Raw genomic sequence first — 20,581 nt, 5'->3', positions numbered from 1 at the left:
AGATACTTTTTAAATAATAATAATTTCGTTGTCCAACAAAACTTTTGATAGTTTAATGTTGGTGATAATTGGGAACGATTTACTAATTGTTAATGGATTGAATGTCACTCAAAGTCAATTAAATAGTTGATTTGACAAGGAGTATAAAATTGTGAGCATTAATTATACTTTTATATTCAGTTAATTTTATATAATTGTTATTAAAAGTCTTTGACTTTCAAAAAAAATATCTGTACCTAATAAGTTCTAAAAGCTTTCTTGATGATAGAAATAAACAACTCTTTTTTTCGTTTGTCCTTACATCATTAAAGACAAAACATAAAACAAACAAGCGAGAAGAAATTAATATAGAAACCTGTATTATTCTATTTCTGTTATTATTAGAAAGATGGCAGTGCGAACGTAGATTGAAATGATTTAATTTAAACAGTAAATAATGCTCAAAAGTTTCTGATACTATGTGTAGATACTTTTTAAATAATAATAATTTCGTTGTCAAACAAATTTTGATAGTTTAATGTTGGTGATAATTGGGAACGATTTGCTAATTGCTAATGGATTGAATGTCACTCAAAGTCAATTAAATAGTTGATTTGGCAAGAAGTATAATATTGTGAGTATTAATTATACTTTTATGTTCAGTTAATTTTATATAATTATTATTAAAAGTCTTTGACTTTCAAAAAAAAAAGTTGTACCCAATAAGTTATAAAAGCTTTCTTGATGATAGAAATAAAAAACCCTTTTTTTCGTTTGTCCTTACATCATTAAAGACAAAATATAAAACAAACAAGCGAGAGGAAATTAATATAGAAACCTGTATTATTTTATTCGAGTTATTATTAGAAAGATGGCAGTGCGAACGTAGATTGAAATGATTTAATTTAAACAGTAAATAATGCTCAAAAGTTTCTGATACTGTGTGTAGATACTTTTTAAATAAGAATAATTTTGTTGCCAAACAAAATGTTTGATAATTTAATATTGGTGGTAATTGGGAACGATTTACTAATTGCTAATGGATTGAATGTCACTCAAAGTCAATTAAATAGTTGATTTGGCAAGAAGTATAATATTGTGAGGATTAACTATACTTTTATGTTCAGTCAATTTTATATAATAATTATTAAAAATCTTTGACTTTCAAAAAAAATATCTGTACCCAATAAGTTATAAAATGTTTGTCCTTACAGTGTTATATTCTGAGTGTTAACTATACTTTTATGTTCAGTTAATTTTATATAATAATTATTAAAAATCTTTGTGTTTTAAAACCCAATAAGTTTTAAAAGCTTTCTTGGTGATAGAAATAAAAAAACAGAATTATCCTATTTATATTGTTATCAGAAAGATGGCAATGCGAACGAATATTGAAAATATTTAATATAAACTTTTGATAATTTATTATTTTAGTGTTAACTATAATTTTACGTTCGGTTCATTCCAAAAAATATTTATACCCAATAACTCATAAAAGGTTTATTGAATGTAGAAATAAAAAACTTCCTTTTTGTTTGTCCTTATAACATAAATAACCAAACATAAAATAAACAAGCGGGAAGAAATGATTATAGAAACCTGTAATATCCTATTTATGTTATTAACAGAAAGATGACAGTGCAAACGTACATAATTAAAAATGTAATAAGCAAACTTCTGATTTAAAATATATTTTAACGTTTGGTCAATTTTATAATTATTAAAAATCTTTGTGTTTCTAAAATATATCTGTATTTAATAAGTTGTGTATATATTTACATATTTTTTAAATAAGAATAAATTTATTTCCAAACAAACCTCCTGATTGTTTAATTATGGTCACAATTGGAAATGATTTATTAATTGGCAACGGGTCGAGTGTCACTCAGAGTCAATTAAACAGCCGATTCGGCAACAAGTGTAAACGGTTTAATCGACTTACCATAGTGTTCGTGCTGGCCGAACTGGACCTGTGATTGACCCTCGCCGGATTTGCGGGCGAGGGCGTCTGGCTGGAGATCTTGTTCTCCGGCGGGCCGCCGCCGTTCTTCACGCTGATCTCCAGATAGCAGTGCGTCTCCAGATGGCTCTGCGCCCTCTTCTCCTCGTTGACTATCCGACGGGCCGCCCGGAATATCTTGTAGTAGACCAAAATCATGACCGTCAGCGGTATGTAGAAGCTGAACATGGTCGCGTACAGCTGATAGCCGATGTGCTGCGACACTAAACACACCTCGTCCTTGGTCACGCCGTCCGAGTGTTCGTTGCCGAGGATCAGCAGCGGCGGCAGGCTGATGCAGCCGGCGAAGAACCACACGAGTATCACCCACAGTATCATGCGTTTGGGAGTCCGTTTCACCCCGTACTCGAGCGGCTTCGTGATGGCATAGTAGCGGTCCACGCTGATCATGCACAGATTGAGGATGGAGGCGGTGCAGCTGAGCACGTCGCAGCTCACCCATATGTTGCACACGATCTCGCCGAAGATCCATTTGCCGTTGATCTCCGAGAACATGGCCATCGGCATCACCAGAATGGCCACGCACAGGTCGCTGATGGCCAGGCTGACCAGCAGGTAGTTGCACGGACGGCGCAGCTTGCGCACCAGACAAACGGCCACGCATACCAGGATGTTGCCGACGATCGTGCCCACGATGATCACGACCAGGATGAAGGTGATGATGACGATCTCGAATTGGTTGTAGCCGGGGGTCGTGATGGATGTGTTGTTTGTTGTGTCATTTGGGTTCGGGTACGTCCCGTTGGCCGCCATACGAAACGGATTTTTATCTTGTCCACTGTTTTCTTCTCACCTTCATAACAACCTGTTCTGCTTAAAAGGGCCTGGGTATCTTCATTTTGTTCTTACTAACAAAGGTGGAAGGTGGGATACATGAAGGACGACACCTGGAAAAATAAATTTGCTTATTGAAATCCACCCTCTTTTAAGAATTTGTTAATATAGATATTTATTTAAGAGCAAAATAAATAATTATTTTCTTTAAAAATATCTATATCAATAAGTTTTAAAAGCTTTTTAACGTAGCATAATTTTATTAATATAATTTAAAACAAATTTTGGATGACAATAATTAAAGACAAATTAAATTTGAATATAAAAAATGTTTTCTTCTTTGATTGTCTTAAAATCATAGAAAATAAAACAAAGGAAAAAAGCGAGACGAAATTGGTATAGAAACCTGTAATATCCTATTTGTGCTACTTTTGGAAAGATGGCAGTGTAAACGCACATTAAAATATTTATTGACAATATTTAATTTATTTTTTTTTAAATATTTTGAGGATCAATTATATTGAATTATATATAATACATTAAGGACATTTTAGAAATCAATTTGTGACACATCTATTTGTAAATAATAAATTCTTTATAGTATAAAATTTACAGTTAATATGTACTTATATTTAAAAATAATCAACAACTTTTATATACATTATTCAATAAATAAACTTACAATTAAGAAAATTAATAATTTTAATAAAAAACTACTGTTTTTAAATCATTTTCAATGTAAAAAATAATGTTCTCCCAAATTCCCTCATTTTCAACTAGTATGTATTCTCCTCATACTGTTTTTGGGTGGGGAAAGTTTTACATACTGATTTTATTATTATTATTATTTTTTAATTTTGTTAACAAATAATTACATAAAATGTTTTTTGTGCAACAGATAAAAATTTACTCAATAAGTGTGTTGAATAAAAAATATTTTAACATTTAGGAGCATTCTAAAATGGTAGAAATTTAAAAATGTGTGGTTTTGTTTGTCTTTAAATAATAATAAAACAAAACGGAAAGCAAATAAGCGAGAAGAAACTATATATTTAATTTAAAGAGTAAAGTTTTTGATTGTAAATTCACTTATTAAAGAACATTTAATTTAAATATTATTTTGTAAAATAAATAATGTAGATTGTAGAGACTTGTAGATTCACATATTTTTAAAATATTTAATTCTATAAAATATCTATGTCAAATAATTTATAGAAGCTTTATTAACAACATAATTTTATTAATATAATTTAAAACACATATAATTTTGAATGAAAATATTTAAAGACAAAATAAATCCATTAAAGTTGAATATAAAAAATGTTGTCAGCATTCAAAAATAGTAGAAGTAAACAAAAATGTTATTCTGTGATTGTCTTAGAATCATAAAAAACAAAACAAAACATACAAGCAAGACGAAATTGGTATAGAAAACTGTATTATCCTATTTGTGCTATTTTCGGAAAGAGGGCAGTGCGAAACCACATTAAAAAATTTATTAAAAATATTAAAATTAAATTTAAAATATGTAGAATATAGAAAAATAATAGAAAGTTTTGAGTATTAACTGTACTTGTAGGTACAGATAATTTTAAATTTTTTAAGAATCATTGCGTGTATATAAAATATCTATGCCCAACAACTGTTTTGTTGGTTTTTAAATCATGTTCAATGTAAATGTTCTCTCAAATTTACCAATTAATTAAACAAAATGTTTATAACCAACAATGTTTCGTTAAACTAATAAAAATTTACTCAACAAATCTGTCAAATTTGAATAAAAATAATATTTTAACATTCGAAAGTGGTAGAAATTTTAAAATATGTGGTTTTGTTTGTCATTAAAACAGAAAAACGAAACGAAAAACAAATAAACGAAAAAAAATTGATAGAGAAAACTGTATTATCCTATTTGTCCTATTAAAGGAAAGATGGCAGTAAAGGCACACATTAAAAATATAGATATTTGTACGTTCACATATTTTTAAAATATTTAATTCTAATAAGGTTATTTTAAAAATTAATTTGTGGCACATTTATTTGTAACTAATAAACTCACATTTTGGAATAATCAAAAATTTTTAAACAATAAATAAATCGATTTAAAAATAAGATTTATAACGTAAACAAATAATTTGTAATACATTACTGATACGCATTGAGGCTTAAAAAAACAAAGATTATTTCAAATAAACATTCACAAAAAATCCTTGAAAATAATTGTTATATTTTAAATCTCACTTGAATACCTTAAAGCAATTTAAAGTTGTACCATTTGCAACTTTTCCTCTATTCAACAAAACTGTTTAAAACTTTTCTGTCTTCAATCATTTCTTGCTCAAAACATTTCAAATATAAAACAGGTTTCTATTTATAACTTTATACGTGTAAAACACTTTTGTCTTAACATATTTATTCTCATAAAATGATTTAATTAGATATTTTGTTTCAAAATATCATTTTCGGATATTGAAAGAAGTGTTTTTAACACAAATTCTTGTTTAAATATACAATATGGATGTGTGATTTGGACAAATTATTTAAAAAGTACAAAATTACATTCTGATTTTGAAGTTTATTTGCATTTATTTGCCCTCATTAACAAAATGGGTGTTTCCTCACTTTAATAAATTTAAGTAGTTTGAGCTACGAAAGCTTTTCCTGAAAAGAAAGTTCTTCCTTAATGTCCAACTTCGAATCCAATTAAGATTTACCAATGAGATATTCAACTTCTTGTTTGTTCGATGATGGTATGTTGGTTTCTTTTTCAAAATTATAACTTATAACATGAAAGTATCACGTGATCTAAAAGTGTAGTAAATAAATAAGGAAAAATTTACGTGTAATTTTAAACCAATTTAAATTTATACAACCCATACACTTTAAATCCTTTCGATAAGTTACTTCAAAGTTTTATTGACTTGCACAAGTTTTACCTGTTGAATTTCTTTAAAATCGATTTATGATGTGAATATAAATTTCCCTTACAAAGAGTATTAACAACATTTAAAAAAAAATATTTAACGACTTAAATAAGTGGGCAAAAATTAATCAAATAGTTAATTGAAAAAGGAAATCTTAATTGGAATTTTAAAATGAAATTTTAACGAAAAATAAATAAAATTCCATTCAATTATTATATTATCTTCATAAGGGATCAAAAGTTTTAATTAAATTGCCCATTTATTTGAGCCTAGAATTTTTAAATTAATTGATAAATGGATTTAAAAATAAACTTTCTAAGTTAAGTATAATTTTGGCAAATTAAGTAAGATTGTTGTCTTTTTATGTGGCTTAATTTAATAATATTGAAATCATCATGAGTGTTATTGTAACCTTTAAATAAAGGATAAAAACTGTGATTATTCTTACCGTGTGTCATTCTCCGAAAATTGCAACATCACTGTTTTTAATGAACGACATTTTAACTGAGCCTTATTGAATATACATATTTTTATAGAGGGAATTTTACAACAGGCTTCCTTTTTTACAATATCGTCAAACAAACTTAATTACTTGTTTTCATAAGGCAACAGCATTGTTGTTTTTATTGGACGAACAAGGTTTTTAAAACTTTATGGCATTGTTTATGTTTTTCCTTTCGGTGAGAGGCGTGTAATAATTCTGGTAAACAACTCAACTAAAATTATTCAGGAGATTAGTCCCAAAAAATTGGATTTTAATTAACAACAAGAATTATTTACTTCGTCCCCCCCAAAAAACACAGTGCAAATTCACCCACTCATTTTTCTTTTGACTTTTACTTGTTGATAATACATTTAATTACGGACATTTAGACGCCCTTTAATTATAAATAGCCATCCGGACAATATTTTAATTGAAACCCGCCTCGAGGCGGATCAGAACAAAGCGCCTTCAACTTCCAGCCGATTGTTATTTAAAACGATGCGTCGTCGGTGAAGTCCACCAGACGCAGTTATAGCCTTCGGCAGGGTATAACGCTTTTGTGCTCCCTGCCGAACGGGGGCGGGAACTTTCTGATATCAGTGTCTCCCTCAAATTTCTTCGTGTTAAACGAGTGTCCTCCGCATAATTTAATGTGTGAGCATTATTTTCATGATGTCTGTTTGTGAAATATACACCATATTTTAAATTTTTCGCCGGATAATCAAATAAATGTGTCAAATTAAAATATAAATAATATATAAAACTTTGGAAGCATTTAAGAATCGTAGAAATTTAAAAAACTGTCGTCTTGTTTGTCTTTAAATCACGAAAAGCGAAACAAAAATCAGGAAGTGAGAAGAAATTAATAAAGAAATCTGCATTATCCTATTTATGCTGCTACAGAAAAGATGGCACTGCTAACGCACATTGAAAATATTTAATTTAAATATATATAATTATTTTTGATTGTAAAAGCACTTATTTAAATATTATTTTGTAAAATAAAAAATGTAGTTAAGTTAACCTATAATATTTTGATTATTAACTGTTCTTGTACGTTCACATATTTTTAAAATATTTAATTCTTTGTAGCTATAAAATATCTATGTCAAATAATTTATAGAATCTTTTTTAACAACATAATTTTATTCATATAATTTAAAACAAATATAATTTTGAATGAAAATATTTAAAGACAAAATAAATCCATTAAATTTGAATATAAAAAATGTTGTGAGCATTCAAAAATGGTAGATATAAAAAAAATGTTTTTCTTTGATTGTCTTAAAATCATAGAAAACAAAACAAAACATACAAGCAAGACGAAACTGGCATAGAAAACTGTATTATCCTCTTTGTGCTACTTTCGGAAAGAGGGCTGTACGAAACCACATTAAAAATATTTATTAAAAATATTAAAATTAAATTTAAAATATGTAGAATGTAGTAAAGTAATAGCAAGTTTTGAGTATTGACTATACTTGTAGGTACAGATAATTCTAAATTTTTGAAAATTCATTGCGAGTATATAAAATTTCTATGCCCAACAACTTACCACTAATAAAAAAGGATTGTTTTGTTGGTTTTTAAATCATGTTCAAAGTAAATGTTTTCTCAAATTTACCAATTAATTAAACAAAATGTTTATAACCTGCAATATTTCGTTAAACTAATAAAAAGTTAATATGAACAATGAACTCTTAAACAACAAACTTCCGATTAATAATAATAATCGTTTGAATGGAGGAAATTAGAAAAATTACTCTTTTGTTTTTTTTTTAAATCATAGGGAACATAAAACAATGGACGTAGGATGAAACTAATGTAGAAACCTGTATTACCCTATTTGTGTTATTGTCGGAAAGATGGCAGAGGGAACGCACATTGAAAACAATAAAATTCACTTATTAAAAATAATTTCATTATTTTATCAAATAAAAAATTGAGCAAATTTGTAATATTTTGAGTGTTAACTATACTTGTGAAGTGGATCAAGTATACGAGATGAGAAATGGCACGTTTATTATGTCGGTGCTAAATTCGTCGGCGTTCATTTTTATTATTTTTTATCCGGCCAAACCGCAGCGACATTTCGTCCTTTTGTATTTCGGTGCACCGGCTCAGACTTGTAATTTGCGCAATATTGACCACTTTCGACTTTAAAGCCGTCCGTAGTTTGTAACACATGTCGGGCGAATAATACAAAAAAAAAAAAGAAGTGAGAGGGAAGCGGAAAACTAGAAATCCGAGAGAGGCACAAGCGATTCGGTGTAAATCATCCTGGTAAAATGGTTTTTCTGTTTTAAATTTGAATTCCGTTTTCTAATGGTATTGTGTGTGTGTGTGTTTCGATCAAATCTCCATTAGTTTGTTTTGAACGGATTCGAACGCACTTACCCGTTATTTCTTTGGGGGATTCATTTCATAGTTTTACAATCGGTCCCTCCTGAAACAGAATAACTTGATTTATTCTTTTTACAATTAGTTTGTTTCAAGTGCACTTTGTTTGAAGTAATCTGTCTTTAGTCAATTTAAGAATTTCAGTTGTACGCAGTCCTTTGTTTGTGTACAACAGCATTTTATAATTACGTTTAAATGAAATTCTTTGTAACAAGTAATTTTAAAATCAGAGGCATTTGAAAAATATTTATTACTATTTAAATTACATATTCACCCTGCCATCTTTCCAATAATAACACAAATATGATAACACAGGTTTCTATTTTAATTTCTTCTCACTTATTTGCGATTATAATGATCCCAAATGTTAAAACATCAATTGTTGTTTTAAATTTTAATTGAAGGTGACATCAAAAAGATTCTTTATGATTTAAAGACAAACAAAACAGTAGTTTCAAAAATTGAAACCTTTCTTTTTTTACTCGAAAGTTTATTTATTTATTTATATTAAAAGTTGTTTATTATTTGTTGTCCAAGTTTCACCTTAAACTTTAAGTATAAAGTGAAAAGTTTATTATTTAGAAATAAGTGTTCCACATTTTTTTTAAATGACCTTAACAGGAAAACTTTCTGTAAGTTATTGGGCATAAATATTTTATATAAAGACGAAGAATTTTAAACTTTTTAAGAATATATGATCCTAAGTATATTTAATAATCAAAATATTACAAAATTATTTTACTACATTTATTAACTTACAAAATGACATATAAAATCTAAAAATTTTTGAGGAATATTTACTGTTTAAATTAAATTTTTCCAATGTGTGTTTGCACTGTCATCTTTTTGGTAATAGCACAAATAAGATAATACAGGTTTCTATTTTAATTTCTTTTCACTTATTTGCGATTATAATGATCGCAAATGTTAAAACATCAATTATATTCAAATTTATATGCTGATTGTTGTTTTAAATTGTGTAAATTATTATCAGTTGAATATTTATTTGCGAAATTGGTGGCAAATTCAAAAATTGATGGATATTTCACAAAGAGTCATCAAGTAAAAAATTCCTCACACATTATATTATTTGAAGGCGACATCAAAAAGATTCTTTATGATTTAAAGACAAACAAAACAGTAGTTTTAAAAATTGAAACCTTTGTTTATTTTACTCGAAAGTTTATTTATTTATTTATGTTAAAAGTTGTTTATTACTTGTTGTCCAAGTTTCACCTTAAACTTTAAGTATGAAGTGAAAAGTTTATTATTTAGAAGTAAGTGTCCCACATTTTTTTTAAATGACCTTAACAGGAAAACTTTCTGTAAGTTATTGGGCATAAATATTTTATACAAACACGAAGAATTTTAAACATTTTAAGAATATATGATCCTAAGTATATTTAATAATCAAAATATTACAAAATTATTTTACTACATGATTAATTTACAAAATGACAAATAAAATCTAAAATTTTTTGAGGAATATTTACTTTTTAAATTAAATTTTTTCAATGTGTGTTTGCACTGCCATCTTTCTGATAATAGCATAAATAAGATAATACAGGTTTCTATATTAATTTCATCTTGTTTATTTGCTTTTCATTTCACTTTTTATGATGTATACGTTTTTTATCCTTTATTTCTTTGAGAGATTCATTCCATAGTTTTACCATCCTGAAACAGAAGAACTTAATTTATCCTTTTTATATGTAGCCCAGTTTCAAGTACACTTTGTTTTATTTAAGTAATCTGTCTTTAGTCAATTTAGAAATTTCAGTAGCAACAGTCCTTTGTGTGTGAACAAGAGCATTTTAAATTACAATGTCTGGATAAAAGAACAATTTGAAGATTTTTATTTTAATAGAAACTAGCTGCAGGATTTATCTGGATGTAAACTGCGAAGTGAATTTAGTGCACCGCAACATTTTGTTCGGATTTAATAAAACCCATGAATAGACACACTCTAAACATGCATTTCGAGCAATTGAGATTCCAAATTCAATTCGGGCCGAAACGGAGTTACGTACGCGTACCTTAAATATTAAATGTTCAACGATCGATTCTCTATTTATTTTTGCAACAAGAAAGGAAAAAAAAAAACGGAGCTAATCTAAACAGTGCGGGCACAAAGAATCGATCGGCACTTCAAACCTTTGTCTGTTTTGCATTCGACTTTGGGAATTGTTCTCTTGATCTTACGCAGAGAGCCGAAATTCTGGCCAGACATCAAAGTTACAGCACCAAGTCAAGTGTAGGTCTCCTTTGTTTTACCGAATTGAAACTATTATTCTGCGGCGTAGACGAGTAATTTCTGCAGGTTCTTCATGCATAATGTATGGCTGCTTTTTACTGACTCATTACGAATGGACTATGGACTGTGGACCATCATAATTGGAACGTAACCGCACTTAAATTGTTTTTCTGTGGAGCACTTTATGGATTTTCGTCTCAATAAAATGGCCATAAAAATATTCGCTGACGATTTATAATAAAATCAGTACGACAATGTCATATTTAAATGATTGGTTTAACTTTTAGAATAACGCTCATTTATTGATTGAAAAAATGTTCTTATTAATTTGTATAATAATAATAATCAAGCGTTATAATTAGTTGCTTGAATAGTTAAGAATAATTGTCCTATCAATCAATTTTTTTAATATGAACTAAGTAGGTTTTAGTGTCTATTACTAAATTTGTTTCCAATTAAAAATGCTATTTAAAACGTACAACCATTCGACCAAATTGGCTTTAAAGTCAATTACAAAATGAGTTTCAAAATAAAAATGGTATTATTTATAACGTATAAACCCATTTAATTGTTATGTAAATAACTGTATATAAACTACTCATTGACATTTTATTATTTTAACACTTGAAAATTGTATAGAAATTTAAAACAAGTTAATAAGAAGAAATTAATACAGATATCTGCATTTATCCAATTTGAGGTATTAAAGGAAATATGGCAATATGAACACGTATTGAAAAATATTTATTTCAAGCAATGAATAATACTGAAAAATATCATTTAAATGTCAAAGAAATGAAATTATTCTCTTTTAAATAAGAAGATACGTTTAAATATAGAAAAGATTGAAAATAGGCCGATGTTTATTATGGATATGAATAACGAATAAGAAATAATTCACGTTTTAAGCATACATTATATTTTTATTTATATTACGATTAATTTTTTGTTAACTTTTTGTTATTTCCACAATACATTCTAGTATTACATAAATTTAATCAACTTTGTATAATAATAGTCCTGGATATATCGAGTTTATAACCTTATAAAGATGATTAATCTGTTTAATTACTGAAATTACAGGAATATTTCAGTTATGTGTAACAGTAGAAAGACCAAGCTTATCCCCAGCTCTGAATTTAATCAAATACAAACGCTTTTGCTCTAGGTGTTACTTGTCTTCATCAGGTCTAACATGAATAAGCAAACACCCAGGAATATATCAATGAAATATTACTTTTTGCTTAATCCTCAAGCAGTTCAAGTACGATATTTTCAGAATATGAACAAAGCTTTAAGAGAGAATTGTATTATGATGAAGCTGACCAACATTAAACTAACATTTCAGTAATATTAAGGATTTTCTTCCTTCTATTTTCCTTCAAGTAAAAGTGTATAAAACATTATTGTTTATTTTTAATTACTTGTTCATTTTAATTGAAATATTATTACGAAGCTTTTTACTCTAGCTGTCACTTGCCCAAATCAGGTGCAATAATAAAAAGTAAATGTCCAGGATTATATCAATGAAATATTATTATTGTTTGTTAATTATTAACCAGTTTAAGTACAATATTTTCAGAACATGAAGGAAAGATTAAGGTGAAATTGTATTATGATGAAGCTGGCCAGCCTTAAACTCACATTTCAGTAACATTAAGGGTTTTCTTCCTTCTTTTTTTCTTCAAGTATAAGTATATAAAATATTATTGTTTATTTTTAATTACTTGTACATTTTATTTGAAATCTTACTATGAAGCTTTTTACTCTAGCTGTCACTTGCCTTAATCAGGTTCAATAATTAAAAGTAAATGTTCAGGATTATATCAATGAAATATTACTTTTTGTTAATTATTAACCAGTTTAAGCACAATATTTTCAGAACATGAAGGAAGGATTAAGAGGAAATTGTATTATGATGAAGCTGGCCAGCCTTAAACTCACATTTCAGTAACATTAAAAGTTTTCTTTCTTCCTTTTTTCTTCAAGTAAAAGTATATAAAACATTATTGTTTATTTTTAATTACTTGTACATTTTATTTGAAATCTTACTATGAAGCTTTTTACTCTAGCTGTCACTTGCCTTAATCAGGTTCAATAATTAAAAGTAAATGTTCAGGATTATATCAATGAAATATTACTTTTTGTTAATTATTAACCAGTTTAAGCACAATATTTTCAGAACATGAAGGAAGGATTAAGAGGAAATGGTATTATGATGAAGCTGGCCAGCCTTAAACTCACATTTCAGTAACATTAAAAGTTTTCTTCGTTCCTTTTTTCTTCAAGTAAAAGTATATAAAACATTATTGTTTATTTTTAATTACTTGTACATTTTATTTGAAATCTTACTACGAAGCTTTTTACTCTAGCTGTCACTTGCCTTAATCAGGTTCAATAATTAAAAGTAAATGTTCAGGATTATATCAATGAAATATTACTTTTTGTTAATTATTAACCAGTTTAAGCACAATATTTTCAGAACATGAAGGAAGGATTAAGAGGAAATTGTATTATGATGAAGCTGGCCAGCCTTAAACTCACATTTCAGTAACATTAAAAGTTTTCTTTCTTCCTTTTTTCTTCAAGTAAAAGTATATAAAACATTATTGTTTATTTTTAATTACTTGTACATTTTATTTGAAATCTTACTATGAAGCTTTTTACTCTAGCTGTCACTTGCCTTAATCAGGTTCAATAATTAAAAGTAAATGTTCAGGATTATATCAATGAAATATTACTTTTTGTTAATTATTAACCAGTTTAAGCACAATATTTTCAGAACATGAAGGAAGGATTAAGAGGAAATGGTATTATGATGAAGCTGGCCAGCCTTAAACTCACATTTCAGTAACATTAAAAGTTTTCTTCGTTCCTTTTTTCTTCAAGTAAAAGTATATAAAACATTATTGTTTATTTTTAATTACTTGTACATTTTATTTGAAATCTTACTATGAAGCTTTTTACTCTAGCTGTCACTTGCCTTAATCAGGTTCAATAATTAAAAGTAAATGTTCAGGATTATATCAATGAAATATTACTTTTTGTTAATTATTAACCAGTTTAAGCACAATATTTTAAGAACATGAAGGAAGGATTAAGAGGAAATTGTATTATGATGAAGCTGGCCAGCCTTAAACTCACATTTCAGTAACATTAAAAGTTTTCTTCCTTCCTTTTTTCTTCAAGTAAAAGTATATAAAACATTATTGTTTATTTTTAATTACTTGTACATTTTATTTGAAATCTTACTATGAAGCTTTTTACTCTAGCTGTCACTTGCCTTAATCAGGTTCAATAATTAAAAGTAAATGTTCAGGATTATATCAATGAAATATTACTTTTTGTTAATTATTAACCAGTTTAAGCACAATATTTTCAGAACATGAAGGAAGGATTAAGAGGAAATTGTATTATGATGAAGCTGGCCAGCCTTAAACTCACATTTCAGTAACATTAAAAGTTTTCTTCGTTCCTTTTTTCTTCAAGTAAAAGTATATAAAATATTATTGTTTATTTTTAATTACTTGTACATTTTATTTGAAATCTTACTACGAAGCTTTTTACTCTAGCTGTCACTTGCCTTAATCAGGTTCAATAATTAAAAGTAAATGTTCAGGATCATATAAATGAAATATTACTTTTTGTTAATTATTAACCAGTTTAAGCACAATATTTTCAGAACATGAAGGAAGGATTAAGAGGAAATGGTATTATGATGAAGCTGGCCAGCCTTAAACTCACATTTCAGTAACATTAAAAGTTTTCTTCGTTCCTTTTTTCTTCAAGTAAAAGTATATAAAACATTATTGTTTATTTTTAATTACTTGTACATTTTATTTGAAATCTTACTACGAAGCTTTTTACTCTAGCTGTCACTTGCCTTAATCAGGTTCAATAATTAAAAGTAAATGTTCAGGATTATATCAATGAAATATTACTTTTTGTTAATTATTAACCAGTTTAAGCACAATATTTTCAGAACATGAAGGAAGGATTAAGAGGAAATTGTATTATGATGAAGCTGGCCAGCCTTAAACTCACATTTCAGTAACATTAAAAGTTTTCTTTCTTCCTTTTTTCTTCAAGTAAAAGTATATAAAACATTATTGTTTATTTTTAATTACTTGTACATTTTATTTGAAATCTTACTACGAAGCTTTTTACTCTAGCTGTCACTTGCCTTAATCAGGTTCAATAATTAAAAGTAAATGTTCAGGATTATATCAATGAAATATTACTTTTTGTTAATTATTAACCAGTTTAAGTACAATATTTTCAGAACATGAAGAAAGTATTAAGAGGAAATTGTATTATGATGAACTCAACCCTTAAACTCACATTCCAGTAACATTAAGGGTTTTCTTCTTCAAGAAAAGTATATAAAATATTGTTCTACTTTTTAATCAAGTGCATATCAGAATATGGACAAAGGTTTATGAGTAAATTCTATTATGATGAAGCTGCTCAAAGACAATCAACTCAACTTTCTGTTAATTTCTTAACTTGTTAAATTTTAGAAGTTATAATATCTCTAATTATTGGTACATTTTATGTTTGTTTATGTATATTTTCAATAAAACCTGAAATTTAACTGAAAAGCTGAAAAAAGCTTAAGAGTAAATTCTATTATGATGAAGCTGCTCAGAGTCAGTCATCTCTACTTTCTGTTAATTTCTCAACTTGTTAAATTTTAGAAGTTATAATATCTCTAATTATTGGTACATTTTATGTTTGTTTATGTATATTTTCAATAAAATCTGAAAAAAAAAAATGAAAAACTGAAAAGCTGGAAAAAGCTCAAGCATAATTTGGAACGTGTTACTGGGAAAACGGCTAACGATTAATTAAAACAAAATTATTAGTTGTTAGAACATCGATCGATCCCTCATCCATTAAATCATCGGGCAAACATTGCAGAAAGTTTGTAAGGTATTCCGCCGCGTGTGCACAACAGTTCGATTCGATATCAATTAGGAAGTTTGACCTCAACACAATCCTCTCGTGCATACACTTGAGAATATTAAAAACTATTCCGAAAACTCGCTTCATTATGCATCACGAACTATTTTCACCGATCGATCTGTTTGTTAAAGTTTTACATATGTGCCCTGCCCGACACGACCATTGATTTCCTCGAACAATAACTTCCGAATAAAAATGTTAATGCGAGTTCGAATAACAAAATACCGTTCGTTTAAGGGTCTTAATAATATCGATTAATGCGCGAAACTTATATAGGTCATTCTTGTCGATATGAATTTAATTATATGGCGGCAAGAAGAGGAATCGAAGGGGAAACAAAAACCTTCAAATGGTTCGAGGCTTTTCTCTGTGAAAGCTCTTTCAGAAACTTCCCTCATCGTAATTTTATCTACATCGAATATACTCTTTCATGTTATTAACATTTTTTTTACTACAAGTAATTTTAATTAGAGGTGGCTAATTACCTAAGAATTTTTATTATTATTATTATTATTATTATTTTATCTCAGCTCTAATTATAATAACGAAATATTTGCCCATAATTGAATTTTAGGAAATTACAATTTGCTAAATTAAATGTCGTATTTTAATATTGTATAAATTTGAATATTAATACACAAAATATGAATCAATATTGATTTATGCTAATAATTGAAAATTATATGTTACACGAATATGAAAATCTGAATAATTTAGATATAATTCAGGATCGAATCAAAAATAAAAAGGGCGATTTGTCTGTATTCTGATCAAATTTCATTTTATGTTGTAGTTTCGTGTTTTTCAAACGTCCTGATGGATTCGAGATCTATAAATAAACGATTGGCCTTTTAGTCGTCCAGTTTTTATTGCACCTTAACAGTTTGCACAAACATTCACTACTTAAGGACCGTGAGGCGTTTTAGATGATCACACTATGTCCAATTTAATAGATTGCTTTCGGAAAATGCGATAATGACATATTGATTGTTGACACACTCTATTTACTGTCGTTTTAACAATGTCATCGCTTAAATTATTAGATCGACAACTTTAACCCATTTCCAATAAGGGCTCAGCAAGTAAATGAAAAGTAATAAGCAATAAGAAGTAAATTAAATATTTTTCAGTATTTCGTACTGCCATCTATTCCGCAATAGCACAAGTAGGTAAATGCAGGTATCTATATTAATTTCATCTTCCTTGTTCTAAATTTAGATTTAGATTTATACTGTTCTTAATATTATGTGAAAAAATGTTTTCCAATTTATGAAGAAGACTTTGTTGTAAAATAAAATTACAAGTAAAACAGATGTAATAAAAATTTAGATGGAGAAAACGAAAGGAGAGAAGTTCTTAACATTACTGAGATGAATGTTGAATCATAATAAAATACTCCTTCAATAATTTTTCATATTATAAAAATCTGGTATTTTAATTAACAAAAAATAATATATTTTTGATGTTTGCTTGCCAGTGTGAGACCTAGTGAATGCAAGTGACAGCTGGGGCAAAGGCATTAGCATTTCATTAAATCCACAGTTGGTGATAAGTATCTTTTCACTGTTAGAAAATCGTTTGTTAACTTATTTTATGATTTATACTGTATTCTCATTATGTATAAAAAGTAATATAATAATTTTCTACACAGTAGAAATCACGTATTTAAACTGATTAAAAAACTAACAATCAATAATTTTGTTCATTTTAGATCTGGTGAAGGCAAGTAACACCTAAAGGTAAAGCATCTGTATTTAATTAAATCCAAAGCTGGTATCGTCTTTCCACTGTTCCACATAACTAAAATATTCCTGCAATTTCGTTAATTAAACTGATTAATCATGTTTATAAGGGTTACAAACTCGATACGTAAATTACTTACAGGACTATTATCAACCAAAATTGATTAAATTTATGTAATATCAGATAGTATTGTAACTAAACTACGTTTATATCCATTATTTAAGACACACATTAATTGTGGTAATATTCTAATATTACTCAAAAATTGTAATAAAGACCAAAATATGTTAAGAATATTGAAATACTCATTATTTTTTTAATACTTTCATTACTATTTAGCATAAATTAAATATTTTTCAATATGTGATCAAACTGCCATCTCTCCAATGGTAGCACAAGTAGGATAAAAACAGGTATCTATATTAATTCCTTCTTGCCAATTTGTTTTAAATTATCCAAATGTTAAAATAATAATAATTGAGTGAGTTATGTTCAAATTTGACGATTCATTTTTTATTTAATTGTAATGAATGTTTACGTTATAAATATATTTTTTAATTAAAAACTAATTTAGTAATAAAAACTAAAATCAATTTAGTCTGTGTTAAAAACTATAATTTAACATTTAATGTTAATAATGTTCGATTTTGAAGAACATGTCAAATTTTTATTATTATCAGTGATAATCATCAATAAACATTGTTATAAAATATATACTCTTAAAATAAGCATTTAAATCTGAATGACGTACTTATTATATTATAAATCGTCAACATAATTTTTATGGTACTTTTATTTCCAGTAAGAAAATCGTAAACTTATTTTATGATTTATGTTGTCCTCGTTATTTTCTTTTGTGAAAAAAATACAATTTATGAATAACACTTAGACAATAAGAACCACTTTCACTAATATTAATGAATTATTACTACCAATTCTTTCTCCATAAATTGAGAGTCTTGTACTTGAACTAATTAAGAAATTAACAAAAAGTAACATTCGTGGACGTTTACTTATTGATGTTAAATCTAGTGAAGGCAAGTAACAGCAAGAGCAAAAGCATCTGTATTTAATTAAACCGAAGTTGGTGATAAGTATCGTCTTTACATAGTTACATATAACCAAAATATTCCTACAATTTCGTTAATTAAACGGATTAATCAGCTTTGTAACGGTTACAAATTCGACACATGAATTACTTACTTACAGGAATATTATCAACCAAACATGATTAAATTTGTGTTATAACAAACAGATTATATATTGACTTTAACAAAAACACGTTTGATCTATTCTATATACGTAAGTTAATTGTAACATAATTAAATATTTTTCAATATTTCGCACTGCCATCTATTTTACAATAGCACAAGTAGGTAATTACAGGTAACTATATTAATTTCATCTTGCTTGTTTTAAATTACAGACAATTGAATGTTTTAAAATAATAAAATATCATTGAAGTAAGTATAATTTTATAAAATTTATTTTGGTTGTCACTCTTTAAATAATCCATTAAAATATAAAAAAAATAAACAAATTTAATGGTGTTGGCAAAACTTTGTTGCTTTGCATTTATCGTGGTAATATTGCGTTATTCATGCAAATTTTTGTTAATTACAAGAGAAAATTGCGGTTGAACCCAAAACGAAATTAAGATAAATTTCGTAACAGGTTTAGACTAAGTTTAATAAAAGGGGGGGTAATTAAGGTGGTGATCCTTTCGTCATCGGACTAAGCCCATCATATTGTCTGACTGACATGCCAACCACAGAGCCCCAGAACCCATCACCCTCATAATCATGTTTCAATTTAAATGGATCCGGGAAAAAATTAGGTCAAAACGGAGGGGTGTGTTAATAAAGTGAATTTAACTAAACTTAGTTAGTGAGTAAATGCGATTCGATTATTCAAATTCCATGAACGTGTTGAATTTCTAAATAATTAATTGTGTTGAATAAACAATAATAAAAATTAAAGCTGAAGTTTTATATCGATTTGGTTGGATTTTAATAATTAAACTAACTATGAATTATTTGAGTGGGCACGACAAATTTTTTATTGAATTGATGTGTAATTTATCATTGTCACTGAAATTGATTTAAATGTCTGGCACATTTGTAACGGCAATTAATACCGATGCGAAATTCAAGTGCTCATGTTTCCAGAGCAAAGAGTTCCCGAATAATTTGAATAAATGAATCGGTAATTATAATTCGGTATTTGTAATAATATGCATGGAGGAATTTTATTACCACTTCACGGGACAAAGTGGAACGCAAATTATTTCGGGTTTAAATATTTTCGATTCTCTAATTAATACGTTAAATTGATTCATCATCGGTTCAGTCTAATAATTTTTGGTGTGGCGATTAATTGGATTTTTCACCGGCAAATATCAATTTTAATCCGGCAACGAATAGACATTCCGCCAATTACCCTTTGACGTTTTATAAAAATATTTATTTAAATCATAAATCGGGGGTGTGAATTAATTAATGAATTTACCGGCACGAAAATGAATATTTTAATAGTTTTATGTTAATTAAGTGCATGTGCGTGCGTTAATTACAACTAAACACAACAGGAAAGGTTTTTAATTAGTAAACTTTTATTTAATGCACCTTGAAGACTTTTTAGATATTTTAATATTGATTTAAATGTTCAATATTTGATCAATATTGTTTATTTTTAGATGTCCTTTGAATCCTTTTTACATGACATAATAATTCATCAATTATGAATCAATGAACGAGGAAACGTATTTTTATAAAAACAATTAATTTAAAAGCAACAATTTGCTTTCAAATCAATTAATATCTATAAAAACTTGTTTAGGTCAAGATTACAGTAGAAAACTACTTACAAAAAATATTTTTATTTAGCATCATGTCAAAGTAATTTGCCCGTGAAAAACAGAAGAAACATTTGTTTTATGTTTTTTTATTTATGGCTCAATTTGTCGGCGTCGAGATAAACCTTTCCTCCATTTCACGCTTTTATGGTTACAACGAATTGATCATGTGAAAAAAATCTGT

General features: G+C 27.6%; 1 protein-coding gene across 3 annotated transcripts in view; it reads right to left on the bottom strand.

The window, feature by feature from the left end:
- Positions 1-20,581, bottom strand: part of LOC109594774 (5-hydroxytryptamine receptor 1) — a 150,170-nt gene that overhangs the window by 31,505 nt on the left and 98,084 nt on the right. For 2 of the 3 annotated variants that reach the window (XM_049967710.1, XM_020010013.2), the window contains 2 exons: positions 8,579-8,627; positions 1,922-2,886 (listed from right to left, as the gene is read on the bottom strand). In XM_049967710.1, coding sequence (XP_049823667.1) covers positions 1,922-2,752 — 831 coding nt within the window. In that variant the 5' untranslated portion in view covers positions 2,753-2,886; positions 8,579-8,627. The remainder of the gene's footprint in view (positions 1-1,921; positions 2,887-8,578; positions 8,628-20,581) is intronic. The other variant, XM_049967711.1, reaches the window with a different exon arrangement.

Source organism: Aethina tumida, chromosome 5, assembly GCF_024364675.1.
Source record: "Aethina tumida isolate Nest 87 chromosome 5, icAetTumi1.1, whole genome shotgun sequence".
NCBI lineage: Eukaryota > Metazoa > Arthropoda > Insecta > Coleoptera > Nitidulidae > Aethina > Aethina tumida.
The sequence above is the reverse complement of the archived record's forward strand: the minus strand, read 5'-3'. Positions and strand labels throughout refer to the sequence as shown.